General features: G+C 40.5%; 2 protein-coding genes across 3 annotated transcripts in view; both read right to left on the reverse strand.

The window, feature by feature from the left end:
• Nucleotides 1-5417: 5417 nt before the first annotated feature.
• On the reverse strand, nucleotides 5418-7891 carry LOC143027494 (uncharacterized). Its single transcript, XM_076188783.1, has 3 exons — nucleotides 7871-7891; nucleotides 6429-6517; nucleotides 5418-5828 (listed from the first exon to the last, which is right to left on the reverse strand). The coding sequence occupies exons 2-3, from the start codon at nucleotides 6477-6479 to the stop codon at nucleotides 5568-5570; spliced, it is 312 nt and encodes a 103-aa protein (XP_076044898.1). The 5' UTR covers nucleotides 6480-6517; nucleotides 7871-7891; the 3' UTR covers nucleotides 5418-5567.
• Nucleotides 7892-16314: 8423 nt separating this feature from the next.
• Nucleotides 16315-17241, reverse strand: part of LOC143027495 (uncharacterized) — a 3047-nt gene continuing 2120 nt past the window's right edge. For both annotated transcript variants that reach the window (XM_076188785.1, XM_076188784.1), the window contains exons 3-4: nucleotides 17051-17179; nucleotides 16315-16794 (exon numbers count right to left, since the gene is read on the reverse strand). In XM_076188785.1, coding sequence (XP_076044900.1) covers nucleotides 16465-16794; nucleotides 17051-17179 — 459 coding nt within the window. In that variant the 3' untranslated portion in view covers nucleotides 16315-16464. The remainder of the gene's footprint in view (nucleotides 16795-17050; nucleotides 17180-17241) is intronic.

Consider the following 17241-nt stretch of genomic DNA (forward strand, 5'->3'; position numbering starts at 1 on the left):
GTGTCACGTTTCTATATCGTTTTTATATAGAAAAATATGTAATTAAAAAGCATGATGCAACCTTGGGTGGAACCGAGCTCTCCTCACAGTCGTAGAAACGTCAGACTTGATTCAGTTATTGAACGATACGGTCTACTATAGATGTTTAACTCGATGTCTGATATTCAGGTCGTCCTGAGGCATGAACAATTCTCATCCTTTGTAAATAGCCAATTCGCTATCACAAAATCTTACTCATCTATGTATATAGCCACTTTGCTCTTGTATACTAGTATTGTTGAGAATATTGTTCAACAATCGGCTTGATACGGTCTTCTGTAGTAAACGCTCAACTACTCAGACTCTTGGCTAAATCCTGGGGCTTGAACACTTCTCTGCCTGTATAATCTGTCTTGTTGTAAAAGTACTTTTTTGTCCTTGAAGTTATTCAGTGGTCAATACTAAGGCCTCAATACTTCAACTTTGAACATAGTTCCGTTTCCCATTCTCTTCAGTAAACCTAGCTTTTTTCATTGTGTGTATAATAAATCTTTTTCTCCTATCGCCCTAATTACCTTCCCTTGTGCACGAAAGTCAAAACAACTTGATGTAAACAGGTTTGTGAGGTATACCAAGATCCAAGTCATAATTGGAGAAGGAGAACTTCATCCACATGACAGTAATACCATTGAAAAGAAAGTAGAATTAAAGTGTGTCAAAATTATGGTCATCACTTCGAGTGATATCAGGGACAGTCAGTATGTTTCCTCTCGACCCGAACATGGCTTAATGGAGAAATTACAACCCCTATATATTGTAGTGTTATGTTACTACACTATGGTGAAGGTACACGTCAGTGAGAGAAAGGAATTATTCAAACTCCAATTCTCTCGGGACTCTTTATTGAAAATATAATGCGGAGTATAGGTGACCAAAGCTGATGTTCCAGCAGTGAAACACAATTCTCTATGCAAGAAGGACAGAATACACATTAAGTATCACCACAAATAATTTGGTTTATAAATTATAATTCAAACTCTACAGAACAACAATAATAATATTCACAGACATTTACACATATATATGAGAGACGTAACAGTATTAGTATGTCATATATCTATCATGCAAGTTTTAGCGGGGTGACAATGTTAATAAAGAAAATGCCTTATGATACGTGAATTCTACAGAAAATAAATCTTCAAGACATGACCTTCCTACATTATTTCCCTCTAGTGACGAGGTAGGAGGAACGAAACTTTAGTCTTTAGGCGTGACGAGTTGTCAGCAAGATCGGATGTCACCGACATGGCAAGAGGTGTTGGGCCTGGTGTTAGTGTGTAGGCTGGTGGAAGTCCGTGGACGGGCAGGCGGTCCGGCTGGTAATCCGGAAGCGGCGGTTGGCGGCTGGCGTCTGTCCGGTAGGACAGGCGGCATTCCAGTGGGAGTGGGCGGCATTAGTCCATGGACGAGGAGGCGGTGGGCCACCAAGCAGTGGTCTGTGGCAAGCGTTGGCGGCGCGGCAGGCATTCCGGGGCAGGCGGCTGCGGTGTCGGCATCTCGGGTGGCGACGGCAGCATTGTCTCGGGACGACGTCGGCGGTTGGAGACGGCGACAGCGACACCTCCGGGCGGCGGTGGCAGCTGGAGGCAGGATTGTCGGTAGCTCGGGGGCGGTGGCTAGCAGCGCCCAGCAGGGAGGGTGGGTGGGCGACTACGGCAGCTCGGAGTGGCTGGAGACTGCGTTATCAGCAGGTCAGGGAGGCGGCTGGGCAGAGGTACGTCTTTCCTGGAGACATTCGGGCGGGCCGCAGTCGGGCAGAAGTTCGCCTCTCCATGGAACAGGGATGCAGCGGCAGGGCAGAGGTTCACCTCTCCAGGAGAGAGTTGGGCCGGCCGCGTAGAGCAGAGGAACAGTGAGGCGGCGGCGGCGTCGGGTAGGGCGGCGGCAGCAGGTCCGTGCGTGGGCGGGAGTGGCACCAGCTACGACGGCGATAGTAGCACCTGTGCGGTGGCAGTAGCAGGAGCTCTAGGAGGCGGTTGTAGGTCCAGCGTCGGTGACTCCAGCGGTGTCAGGCCCGTTGGCGGTAGCGACAGCAGCTTCGGGGACGACTGGACTGTCTACTAGGGGCGTCGACCTCAACACTGGTGACGGCTGGACTCTCAGATAGGGCGCCGTCCTCTGCTGCGGTGACAGCTGGACCCTCTACTAGGGGCGCCGTTTTCTGCTGCCGTGGAGACGGCTGAGATGTCCGGTCTCCAGCTGCAGAGTTACCATTTGTATTATTATGTTACTACACTATGGTGAAGGTACACGTCACTGAGAGAAAGGGATTATTTAAACTCCAATTCTATCGGGACTCTTTATCGAAAATATAATGCGGAGTATAGGTGACCAAAGCTGATGTCCCGGCAGTGAAACACGATTCTCTATGGAAGAAGGACAGAATATACAGTTAATATCACCACGAATAATTTGGTTTATAAATTACAATTCAAAATCTACAAAACAACAATACTAATGTTCACAGACATTTACACATAGATATAAGAGACGTAACAGTATCAATAATGTTATATTTCCATAATGCAATTCTTAGCGGGGTGACAATATTAATAAAGAAAATTACTTATGTTACGTGAATTCTACAGAAAACGAATCTTCACGGCATGACCTTGCTACAACATATCCCGTATAGAGTGATAAGAGCATTCAGTGATAGTATCAGATAACATCCGGCCGTGGTTTTTCATTCAATACAAACAGAAAAAGGTTGTATAAAGTTAATTCACCCCCTCGTGCGATATCAGAAACGGGGGACGATACATGAAAATCGGGAGAAACAGTAAATGCACCTCTATCGCTATAAGATGTACATACTGGTGACAGTAATATAAGTGCATGATATTTATATGTATGTGTTGTAGTGGTACCGATGTTGGCTCCACTACTAGTCGCTCTTGTTGGAAGCGGCCAGCCTGAAACGAGTTGTAGGGACAAGGTATGGGAGATTTTTCACAAAGAGGAGTCAGAACACACCATTTAGTTTGCCGTTGTATGGTTCCCTTGGCTACATTCCGATGAGAACACCACCAGCCGTCGGCGCAAAGTACGGAACTGCTCATTCCAAATGTGCCCAAGGGAACCATACAACGGCAAACTAAATGGTGTGCTGAGACTCCCCTTTGTGAAAAACCTCCCATACCTTGTCCCTACAACTCGTTTCAGGCTGGCCGCTTCCAACAAGAGCGACTAGTAGTGGAGCCAACAACGGTACCACTACAATTGGTGACCCTAAGTGACCACAACAATTGGTGACCCTGAGGACAACATTTGGTGACAACCGGAGTGACCGCCAGCCCAGGATCCCGGCCTGTCCACCCGGCCTGCCCAGCCCTGGCCTGCACGCCCCACCAGCGTGCCCAGCCCTGTACCACCGCCCCGGCCTGCACGCCATACCAGAGTGCCTAGCCCCGCCCCACCGTCCCGGCTTGGTTTCCCAGCCCAGCCCCACCGCCCCGGCCTGCACGCCGCACCAGCGTGCCCAGCCCCGCCCCGCCATCCCGGCTTGGCTGCCCAGCCCAGTCCCACCGCCCAGGCCTGCACGCCGCACCAGCGTGCCCAACCCCGCTCGCCGCACCAGGGTCACCAATTGTAGTGGTACCATTTGGAATGAGCACTTCCGTACTCTGCACCGACGACTGGTGGTGTTCTCATCGGAATGCACCCGTAAGATCATAATATCGCCGCGGTTTATTTACCCTTATGCACCCTTGGGATAAATACTGTTCAGTGCAAAGAGCTTTGTACTCTTCCTTAAAGAAGCTAGGATATTTAAAGTCAATCCCATGACTGGTCTCTGTTTATTGAAAATGTCGATGATAGTATGTCCAAAAATGGTTGCGAAATTCTGGATTCTTTGTGTTGAGTATGCAATCATTCAAAATATTTTTATGATACATATATATCCTTGTTACAGGATACAAAGGGATATGTTTTATTTTATTTACAAAATAAATTAAGTTCCTGGAGTGAATATTATTATTTATATCAAATAAGATTAATTGAATGCATGTTCTAGGGGGTGACCATAATTTTCTACAGTGCTTGGCGGTCACGAGTCTTACAGGGGTAACTACAGGTGTTGGCTACAGAACACTACAATGTGCATGTATATACATATAATATGATATATATACATGTGTACATATATATATACATATGTGTATATATATATATATATATATATATATATATATATATATATATATGAACGGCCCTGGGGCAAGGCCAGATATTTATCTCAAAGCTGCCATTTCGGGAAAGGATAATTTTTCATAAGCAAATTATAAATGTAAGGCAAATTCAACTAACACCTGGAACATAGTTATTTTAAATAGAATGTTGTACGAAACACAGTATACTGCCGTCCTTTCTTTGTCTTTCACGCCATCCTCCGCAGGGGGATAGAAGAGCTGGAACCCAGCACAGGACGTTCAACGAATCGAAAACCAACAGGGACTCCTGCCCGCAGCGTCGACGGAGCAGTCAAAATATGATTTTTTTTTTTTTTTCTCATTGATATAAAATTTCGTATCATCTTTACTCGTCCTCCTCTTCTTCTTTTTCTTCTTCTTATTCTTATTCTTTTTCATGACGGTCGACCTGCAGCTGTGTGAAGCGAGCAAGGTCTTTCACCTCGCCAGACTTCACTCATCGGACGCCCCAGTTTTTCCTTGTCTTCTGTCTGCGGAACGCAATCTTTTTTCATTTGCAAGGAATGGGACTGCCGTGTGTCGTCAGCCTGGTTCTCGCCAATTTCGTGAGGCCCACGCAGGTCCGCCTGGTTTCCCTATGTTGCACCACACTTACCACAGGGCGCACAAAGATCGAACGTGCCAGGTATCAATACCCATTTTAATATTAATATTCAGAACGACTGCGTTCAGGGTCAAATTCGACGACCCCTCAGGGAAACAAAAGAGTACAGAAGACAGCCAGAAAAGGGGTGATGAGAAGGAGAAAGCTAGTAACAGTTCCCTCTAGCGCTGGGCATTATTCAAAAACTAGGAGGCGCACGTGGCACAGGGCACCTCTCACCACCGCAACGCGAGAGTAAGTCCCCGCTCACACACATTTTGGTAGACACGCGCTCCCCACAAGCAGTATTGAGCGATAAGATACGACCCTGAACATGTGTATGCTTTTCCGATCTAAGACCACTCGGTGATCATTTACCATAAAGGCTCCTGGAATAAACTGCAACATAATATAGGCCAAGTTTGAAGAAGACTTGAATTTAGAATTAGATATGTTAATTCTGGGATAAGAGACAAGATCCCACAAGTATAGTTCCTTTCCTGTACAGTACAATAAAATAGATATACTCGCACACACACACACACACACACATTCATAGGTTTAAAGGTAAACACGTGAAATCAATGCTGCATCTTTTATTAAAGGCCTCCAAGCCTCTGAAGCCACCCTATACAGTTGACCACAGACAGAAAACCTCAACTTTTCAATTACAAAAGAAAAAAGAGAAACTAGTCCATCGAAAACTTCATCTACTACATTGCTTATGTGTCCTAGCTGTCGTCGCTCCCGCTGCTACTACTGCTACTACTCCCTTTGTCACCTTTACAATCGTCCTTGCCATCGCCTTTGCCGTCATCCTTGCCATCGTCTTTGTCGTCATCCTTGTCTCCAAATAAGAAGCGGTCCTCCAGATTCATGGCGTGGTTCTTGTTCACCTCTTCGTGTGTCAGATGAACGGGAGCCTCTTTCAGGTCGACGAGGGGGGCGTCCATGTTCTCGAGGTCCTTGGTCTTGAGTTTCCGGGCATGACACTGAAATCGAATAGAATTTAGTCTTTCTTCAGTTGTCAGTCGTGTGTTGCCACGTCTGGGCAACACTGGACGCTGGAAACTAGATGGGTGTGTCGTGTGAGCGGGTGGGGTGGGTTAAGATGTGTTCTGTGTCGTGAGATAGTGTTGGCGGACAAGTAGTGAGAGGAAGGAAAACCATCTCTGGCTCAGTGTGGAGACCGAACGTCAGCCCCTCGGATCCCTTTTCGGGATGAAGGTGACTATGATGCTGATGGGATTTGGAGATGCATGGGGGTGTGGGGAGGTGCCCAGAGAACACATCCAGGCATACAACGTTGATCTTATATCTATGTTATTGTACTTCAGCTACATCAACCTCTTCAATATGATGCTACTCCTTCAAGTCAATAATATAGTCTTGTATGATTTGTAATGTTATATAATGTCACTTTTTCACAATACTGATTAAAACTAACTCAGCACTTACAGAGCCTATAGTAATGAAAGAGTTGATGATATCATATTGATAGGGAAAGTAGTCATCAATACAGTCCACAGTATAGAACGTATACTTAGCAAACTTTTTCACAATAGTGATTCAAAACATGACCTGGTACTTACAGTGGCTATAGTAACCATGAGAGCAAGGACTACCCAAGAAAAGCTTGCCATCCTTTATGCAGATGAAACGTTGGCTATGTCGAACTCAGCTGCAAAACAAAATCAATTGAAGCATTGCTATGTATTCAACTTCAAGTATTTTCTAATATATATATATATATATATATATGCAAATATATATGTACACACACACACAAACACACACACACACACACACACACACATACACATATATATATATATATATATATATATATATATATTCATATACATACATATATATACCTATATGTATGTATGTATATATGTATATGTATATATATATATATATATATATATATATATATATATATATATATAATCATAGCCCAATCTGCAAAGTCAATGTCACTGGTTAAGTGCTAGCGAAGTTTGGAGTCCTTAGCTGTACCACGTATCAATTTATGCATGTATTCCTCTTCGAGATCCTTGAAGTTGATGGCTTAGAATTGTGGTTGATAAATATAGACCACTTCACTAGGACCCATTCAATGTTGTGTGTATATATATGTATATATATATATATATATAGATAGATAGATAGATAGATAGATAGATAGATAGATAGATATATGTATGATAATTTTTATAGCAGTCGCAGGTAGGATTCGAACCCACTGCTTTCGGCCGTAACCCGTAAGATTACCTTCACAGACCCTTAACCCACTACACCACAGAGACTGTGAAAGCCTTGTAATATGGAATCGAACTGATTCCCGAGGATAGGAAATATCACTAATCTGCGACCCCAGTTCCTGTTTTGCACAAGGACCAAGCTCAGTAGTGGCAAGGGGTAAAGATCGGAATAAATCCCTTTCACGCTTTTCGCCATTGTAACTATGAGAGAAATTTGCCATTGTATCAGCAACATCAATCTGATCATTTTTATGAGAGTCGCTTGTAGGATTCGAGCCCACTGCTTTCGGCCGCCACCCGCAAAATTACCTTTACAGAGCCTTTACCCACTACACCTCATGGTTACAATGGCGAAAAGCGCGAAGGGGATTTGTTCCGATTTTTACCCCTCGCCACTAGTGGGCTTGGGCCTTGTGCAAAACAGGAACTGGGGTCGCAGATTAGTGATCTTTCCTATCCCCGGGCATCAGTTCGATTCCATGTTACAAGGCTACATGCGATTGTCATGAAAATTATCAGATTGATGTCGCTGTTACTAGCGAATTTATCTCGTATATATATATATATATATATATATATATATATATATAGAGAGAGAGAGAGAGAGAGAGAGAGAGAGAGAGAGAGAGAGAGAGAGAGAGATGGATGCATGCGCATATACACGCATTCTCATGAACACATATAGTTACTCGTACGACATAAGAGCAAGACTTAACGAGTACGAACTTGTATTAGCCTTAACAGTACTTTTTACTACAGTTACTCACGTGCGAATGCTCGAAATCTGCTAGAGATAGTGACTCCCTAAAGATAAGCTGGACTTTATATAGTGTGGTCATCCTTCAAATGCCCTCTCCTAAAGGAAAGTTGCCAGCTCGTCTTTTATATTTTTTCTTTCTCCTTTTTCTTTCGGTGTTCTCATTGTGATAGAAATATTTTTACCATGTACGAGTATAGCTTTACTGAACTATACTCCATTACATCTTTTTCAAAAATTTTCTTTAATTGAAATTTGGAATTCGTCAGAGGATATGGTATCACTATCTTATGGAAAATGTGAAATAAACTCCAATGACGGAGTAAGAAACGATGATTTATCATTTTTGGTGAGTTTCATTAATAGATAACGTACACTTTGAGTCTTTTTTTCAACAAATGACTGAGTTTACCAACCTCTAATTGTGTATAATGAGAGACTTGAAAGGCAAGGACGAATTAATGAAAAAATTATTAAATCCAATTACTAGCATACAAACACACACACACACACACACACACACATACACGCACACACTTGTGGTCTCGTTAAGAAAATGATTGAAAAGTGATATAGCTCAAAACGAAAAGAAGGAAATACCATCTGAAGGCACGAGAGGTCGTGGGTGGAGGACGGAAATGGTGAAAGGAGACATCCTGAGTCAATTTGTCGCCGGGGTCACGCAGGTACAGCATGCTGATTGTAATATAATAGACACATTAAACAGGTCTAAATGACACTTCCCTGGTTTGTAAGTGTAAGATCTGCAAAATAAATTATTCTATACGGACCGGAGTATCTGGGTGAAAGTTTACTAATGATTGTAGGCATTTTGGCCATGACCAAATCTCTTATTTGTTATTCTATTTGGTGCTATTTTATGTTCTTGCTTTTTTATCTCTCATGCACATTCTTCCATGTGTTTTCTAACTCTTTGGTGTATAGGTTGAAACGTATGTATAATATTTCAGATGTAATCATCTATGTTATACACTGGCTTTGGGTCTGCAATTAGGATTTCATATGGAAGAATTCTGTCTTCTCCATAGAGTTTCACCTATAGCTGAATTGATCTAGTTGTTGATTGCACATTTAACACAAGTAATCTAATTATACCAAGTTATACTATGTGGGCTTATCATACCTCAAAAACAAGTGATAATTTTCTTATCTAAACTTTCTACAACTCCATTGCTCTGAGAGTGGTTGACTTGAATATTGATTTTGTTTATCTCAAATAACCTACATAGTTCTTATAAGATTTTGTTGTTAAATTCAGTACCATTGCCTAGAACTAAGATCTTAGGAGTAGTGAAATTACATCTAATTTGTTCATATATCACTGAAGCAGTTCTTTCAGCCTCTCTTATTTGAAATGGGTTGTAAAATACAAAATCTTGAAAGATAACCAAATACATACATACATATATATATGTATATATATGTATATATGTATATACATGCATCTATATATATACATATATATGTATATGTATATATATATATATATATATATATATATATATATATATATATATATATATCCATTTTCAGACATAGGTAACTCTAGTGTATATAAGTGAACTCTTTCCCAAGGTTTTTGTGGTATGGGATGTGATAGCAGGCTTGTGTGTTTTCCTTTTACCTCAGCACATTTCAACCAATTTGTAAATAAATATCTCTCTTCATGCATGCCCAAAAGTATTTAAGTTGTGCTAGTCTACAAGTTTTATGTTTTCCCGGATGAAAACTATAATCACTATCATGAATTAATTCTAACACCTCTGGTATATGAGTTTATGATATTACCAACTGCTTCACTGGGCCGCTAGAAATATCCTTCCCACTTACGACTGTTTTTCTATACAAAATATCATTGCTCAAATGAAAGTCTTCTATCTTACACACCTATGGTAGTTTTGGAGGAATACTTAGTGGGTTAATCAAATTCTGGGTTAATTTTTCACAAGTCTGATCTCTTTTTTATTCCCTTATTATAATTTCCTTAACTAATTTTTCTAGTTCATTAATACTGCAGATCAAACTGATCAACCCTGTTGTCCGTTGCATAATATTTTCAGAAAATACATCTGCTGCAACGTCCTTTCTACCTGGAATGTACTCAAACTTAACTTCGTAACACCGAAGTGTCGTAAACCACCTGGCTAATCTTCCTCTAGGGTTCTTATGTTTGAATAAATTCTGAATAGCTGTATGATCAGTCTACAATCTGATTGGATATCCCAGTATCATATCTATAAAACTCTCCAGTGAATATATCACTGCTAATGTTTCTTTGTCTGCAATGGAATAGTTTCTCTTTGCACTATTTCACATTCTTGATGTGACAGCTATTGGTTGCAATTTTCCGTCTCATTCTTGTTTCAGTACAAAGAATAAACTCTTTATCATAAATAGGAAAAATGAGATCTAGTAAGTTTATCTTTAAACTTGTCAAAAGCTTGTTCTTGTTCAGATCCCCAAATGATGTTTAAATCTTTCCTTGACAAAGAACTTAATGGATTAGCTATATCTGCCTATTCCTTAATAATATTCCTATAATACCCTGTCAATTCTAAGAAACATTTGATTTCTCTACATTGTTCGGTACTCGATAGTTATGCATCTACCTTTGACTTCACTGTCCTAAGTCGATGTTTATCTATCTTATGTCCCAAATAAATGACATTCTCTTGCAAGAAATTATATTTTTCAAATTGCCTTTTCAACCCTACTCTAACTAGTGTTGAGAATACCAAGTATAATTTCTTAAAGTGCTCACTTGCTGTATGGGAAACTATTAAAATATCATCTAAAAATACACTGGCTGAGTTTCCTAGCAACCCATCAAGTATTGTATTCATTAACCTCGTATATAGGTTAATAAACTGTTACATAACCCAAGTGGCATTCGCTTGAACGCGTAGTGTCCCATTATCGTAAAAAATGCTGTATAATCTCGAGAATCTTTGTGCAGCTCGATCTACCAGAACGCTGATTTGATATCTATAGTGCTAAAATACAGATTCTCGATTTCCAGACTACGAATTATGTCTGCTATTACCAGTAACGGTAGTCGATCAGGTAATGTCTGCTTATTTAATTCCCTATAGTCAATGACTGGAGGCATAGTACCATCTGATTTTGGCACCAGAATCAATGGAAAGTTCCATTCACTTTGTGTTCTATGACATCCTGCGATAACATTTCAGTGATCAACTTATCTCAACGGCTAGTTTGGAATGCGGTAATCTGTAGGCATGTATATAAAAAGGTTGAGTCACTGGTTTTAATTTCAATCTGATGTTTTAAAACAGTTCTGTTGCCCAATGCATCCATCGGCAAAGTGATTGCTTTATTGTGCTTCATTAGCAATGCCATTAATTTTTTTCTAACAAGTAGACTCTAGTTGATTCTTATATTTCTCTCCCAATTTATTTCTTCCTGAATTGAACAGATTGGTGAAATTGTGATTTCACCTCTACATGACTCTTGTTTAAAATCTTAATGGGTCTTGGATAGACTTGAAAACATCCTATTTGTGTGCCTTTTCTTATGACTGTTTTTATTCAAAGTACTAACCACTAATATTTCTACCTTGTTCTTATGTGTCTTATAAATCCCCGATTCCAATTTTGAATATTCTATCCTAATTGATTCTGGGATGGTTAAAATTTTGAAGTCTACAGTAACGCCTTTCAACTGCACTTCTTAATTGCTCTGGAGTATAATAATGTCCACTTTATTACGCCATCTTCCACAATCAGCAAAACATTAATGGAAAGTGGAAAATTTAGGGTTATATAACGGGAGCACGATAAAATAGGTCAAAGATTTCCTGAATCATAGACGTATGGGAACAATAGCGAACGAATTCGGACTGTATGGTGGTAAATACTGGGGTACCAGAGTGTTCGGTACTGGTACCAGTAATGTTCTTAGTGAATGATGATGATGGACTGAGCGTCGATTCCGACGGATCTTCTTCCTGCCTTAATGATGATGAGGATGACACTATGGATGAAATGGATGATTACGTCTTCGGTGGCTGACAAGTCCGATACAAGAGCGACACCATCGCTGACAGTCTGGGCAGATGAAGTCATCTGCAGGTGGATGTGGCGATACGAGGCTTGCCCTCTGGCGCTTTTGCTTATCCTCAATGCGATTCTTCTCAAAGCCTTCCACGCCCTCATGGCAGATCCTCCGCCACCCAGCTTTGGTCTCCCAGTACCCGGTGCTAATGTTGCAGGTTTGAGAGTTGCCTTTACTACGTCCTTGTACCTATTGTGCTGGGCCTCTGAGGAACTATGGCCTTGTCCAAGTTAGCCACAAAGCAGTGTCATTGAAAATAATGAAATATGAGAACTGTACGTTAACATGAATCAATACAATACAAAGAAATAAAGTCTTAGAAAGAAACCGCCAGGGAGTTTTTGATTGGGACATCAAACGACCACTTGATATTGTATATATATATACATATAAATATATATATATATATATATATATATATATGTGTGTGTGTGTGTGTGTGTGTGTGTGTGTGTGTGTGTGTGTGTGTGTGTGTGTGTGTGTGTGTGTGTGTGTGTGTGTGTGTGTGTGTGTGTGTGTGTGTGTGTGTGTGTGTGTGTGTGTGTGTGTGTATGTGTGTGTGTGTGTGTGTGTATGTATATATATATATATATATATATATATATATATATATATATATATATAATGTATATATATTCAACCACATTAAGTTTCTCTATTTTGATTCCTTGCAAAAAACGATTGAGAGTTCGATGGAAGGAAGGGTACTCGGTAACTGATACTGTCGGGCTAGGACTCGAACCCAGCCCATACGAAACAAATATACACTGACTTAACCAACTGACCTATCAAGAGGGATACTTGAACACAATTTTTATATATCTATGCTCGACTTTCATACATATTTACGAATTTTATACTCAACCCAACACCGCTATGATAGCACAATTGATAGTATGTACACAAGTTGGATAGTATTACAACATACACTGAATGATCGCCAACACATTGATTTTTCACCTTATCAACCTCATTAACTTCTTTCATTTTAATCCTTTGTAAACACGATCCATGCTAAAAAGGAGCTCGATGGAAGCATAATCGCTAACTAATACGCTGTCGGGTTAGGACTCAAACCAAGTCGATACGTAACAAATAGACAATGACTTAACCAATTGCGCTATCAAGAGAGATAATTGAACACGGTTTCTTATATGTGTATCCTCAAATATTTACTGATGTTCCAAAATAAAGTAATTTAGTCATAACGCCCCCGCAACCTAACAAACGTTCATTAATAGCGTAACAGCAGGTCTTGAAGGAGTGCGTAGCTATCTAGATGACATTGTTATTTTCATTCAAAACTGGTCTGATCATATTAAATGTTTACTTTCGTTCCCTCTCAGACCCAACTATGCCACCCTAACCATCAACCTCGTTAAGTATAACTTCGGTAAAGCCCAGCTTCCTTTGATTAGGTATATGGTTGGAGACTCGAAGGTGATAGCGTTGGATCTTAAACCCAGGCCTAGAAAAAGATTCCCATTCCCACTACCAAGAAGAAAGTCAGGCGATTTCTTGGAGTGGCCTCTTATCACAGAAGGTTCGTAAAGAACTTTTACGAATTCACTCGAACCCCTCACTAAATTACTAAAGAACCATCCATTCTAATGGACCACTGCGTGTGACGAAACATTGCAACTACTTAGGTTAGTTCTGACAAATTCCCCAGTACTTCAAGCTCCTGATTTCCCTCAACCATTTTATCTTCAAGTGAAACTGGAATTGGTGGAATTCTACCACATTCAACAATATATGTGATAGCATACTATAACGAAAAGTTACTGTCCCACCAGGAACCCTACTCGACAATCGAGAAATAAACACTTGCTCTTATTTCTTCCCTCAAACATTCTTAAGCTTATCGCCCTCCGGCTCATCCTGTAAAGGTCTTTACTGATCATAACCCTCTCAGCTTCTTACAGAAAACTACAAATCGAAACCAACGATTAACTTGATCAAATTTGTATCATCAGCCATCAAAATCGGTCATTTGCTACATCGAAGGCAAATATAGTGTGATGGCAGATACACTCCCAAGAACAAAACGCTTTGCTTCGTAATCCAAGTTTTTGTGTCCCATGGGAATATTACGCACTTATATCTGTTATGGGTATTGACAAAGACAGAATAATTTACAATAGGATTGATAAACCTATGTTTGTGTTAAAAGTAGACATATTTTAGATATCTACGTTATTTGTTTAATAACTATTATCTTAGATCCTATACATATGCATCTTAAACATATGTGATTTCTTACTGCAAAAAATACTAATGATGTAGGGTCTTCATAGAAGTAAGTTAAAGGCATATATGTCCAATCTTGTATTGTAACCTTCTTGATTTTTTGTTTGAGAACTGATGTCTGAATTCGTCTTAGAGATTTAGAAATATATATAATGTATAATAGTTCACAATAATCGTATGACTTTAATACCTTGTTTCCTTATTTATGAGTGTTACTTGTATATCTAGATTTTATCTTTCATTTTTAAGTGGTCATATGATTTCACATGAATGAAAGACAGCTCTCAAATAAGATTTCATAATATTGTTTCTTTTCATTGTAAAATATATTGTGTCACGTTTCTATATCGTTTTATATAGAAAAATATGTAATTAAATAGCATGATGCAACCTTGGGTGGAACCGAGCTCTCCTCACAGTCGTAGAAACGTCAGACTTGATTCAGTTATTGAACGATACGGTCTACTATAGATGTTTAACTCGATGTCTGATATTCAGGTCGTCCTGAGGCATGAACAATTCTCATCCTTTGTAAATAGCCAATTCGCTATCACAAAATCTTACTCATCTATGTATATAGCCACTTTGCTCTTGTATAAAGCAGTGAGGTAACAAAAGGGGACGGGGTTACCTCACTGCTTTACTATAAATACACATTGTTCTGTACTTTGTAACTCATATCTGCCGAAGAGGATCACAGTAAGTGATCGAAATATACAGATCTCTATATCTTCGCTTATTCTTCTCCGAAAGTGGGTCATCAGTATTATTTTACAAATGTGCTACGACATATCTTTGTTGTGATATATATATACATATATTTATGTGTGTATATATATATATATATATATATATATTATGGGAGAAAGCATACGCTGGACTCGACGTTCATATATATATATATATGTATATATATATATATATATATTTATATATATATATGTATATATATATATGAACGTCCCTAGGACAAGGCCAGATATTTTTCTCAGAGCTGCCATTTCGGAAAAGGATAAATTTTCATAAGCAAATTATAAATGTAAGGCAAAGTCAACTAAGACCTGGAACATAGTTATTTTAAATAGTATGTTGTACGAAACATAGTATACTGCCGTCCTTTCTTTGTCTTTCACGCCATCCTCCGCAGGGGGATGGAAGAGCTGGAACCCAGCACAGGACGTTCAACGAATCGAAAACCAACAGGAACTCCTGTCCGCAACACCGACGGAGCGGTCAAAATATGGATTTTTTTTTTTTTTATGTAGCTGATATGATATTTTGTATCGTCTTTACTCCTCCTCCTCCTCTTCTTGTTTTCTTCTTATTGTTATTGTTTTTCATGACGGTCGACCTGCAGCTGTGTGAAGCGAGCAAGGTCTTTCACCTCGCCAAACTTCATTGACTGATCGGACACCCCAGTTTTCCCCCCCTGCCGCCTTCTGTCTGCAAGGAATAGGACTGTTGTGTGTGGTCAGCCTGGTTCCCGCCAATTTCGTGAGGCCCACGCAGGTCCGCCTGGTTTCCCTATGTTGCACCACACCTACCACAGGGTGCCGCACAAAGATCGAGCGTGCCAGGTACCAATACCCATTTCAATATTAATATTCAGAACGACTGCGTTCAGGGTCAAATTCGACGACCCCTCAGGGAAACAAAAGAGTACAGAAGACAGCCAGAAAAGGGGCGATGAGAAGGAGAGAGCTGGTAACAGTTTCCTGTAGCGCTGGGCATTATTCATAAACTAGGAGGCGCACGTGGCACAGGGCACCTCTCACCACCGCAACGCGAGAGTAAGCCCCCCTCACACACATTTTGGTAGACACGCGCTCCCCACAAGCAGTATTGAACGATAAGATACGACCCTGAACATGTGTATGCTTTTCCGATCTAAGACCACTCGGTGATTATTTACCATAAAGGCTCCTGGAATAAACTGCAACATAATATAGGCCAAGTTTGAAGAAGACTTGAATTTAGAATTAGATATGTTAATTCTGGGATAAGAGACAAGATCCCACAAGTATAGTTCCTTTCCTGTACAGTACAATAAAATAGATATACTCGCACACACACACACACATTCATAGGTTTAAAGGTAAACACGTGAAATCAATGCTGCATCTTTTATTAAAGGCCTCCAAGCCTCTGAAGCCACCCTATACAGTTGACCACAGACAGAAAACCTCAACTTTTCAATTACAAAAGAAAAAAGAGAAACTAGTCCATCGAAAACTTCATCTACTACATTGCTTATGTGTCCTAGCTGTCGTCGCTCCCGCTGCTACTACTGCTACTACTCCCTTTGTCACCTTTACAATCGTCCTTGCCATCGTCTTTGTCTTTATCCTTGTCTCCAAATAAGAAGCGGTCCTCCAGATTCATGGCGTGGTTCTTGTTCACCTCTTCGTGTGTCAGATGAACGGGAGCCTCTTTCAGGTCGACGAGGGGGGCGTCCGTGTTCTCGAGGTCCTTGGTGGCGTGGGTTGGGGTGTGTTCTGTGTCGTTAGATCGTGTTGGCGGACAAGTAGTGAGAGGAAGGAAAACCATCTCTGTCTCATTGTGGGGACCGGACGTCAGCCCCTCAGATCCCTTTTCGGGAGGAAGGTAACTATGATGTTGATGGGATTTGGAGATGCATGGGGGTGTGGGGGGTGCCCAGGGAACACATCCAGGCATACAACGTTGATCTTAGATCTCTATTATATCTATGTTATTGTACTTCAACTACATCAACCTCTTCAATATGATGCTACTCCTTCAAGTCAATAATATAGTCTTGTATGATTTGTAATGTTATATAATGTCACTTTTTCACAATACTGATTAAAACTGACTCAGAACTTACATTGCCCATAGTAATGGGGTGGGTTGGGGTGTGTTCTGTGTCGTTAGATCGTGTTGGCGGCCAAGTAGTGAGAGGAAGGGAAACCATCTCTGTCTCATTGTGGGGACCGCACGTCAGCCCCTCGGATCCCTTTTCGGGAGAAAGGTAACTATGATGCTGATGGGATTTGGAGATGCATGGGGGTGTGGGGA

The sequence above is a fragment of the Oratosquilla oratoria genome, chromosome 8 (assembly GCF_046742065.1).
Source record: "Oratosquilla oratoria isolate Oo_2021 chromosome 8, ASM4674206v1, whole genome shotgun sequence".
NCBI lineage: Eukaryota > Metazoa > Arthropoda > Malacostraca > Stomatopoda > Squillidae > Oratosquilla > Oratosquilla oratoria.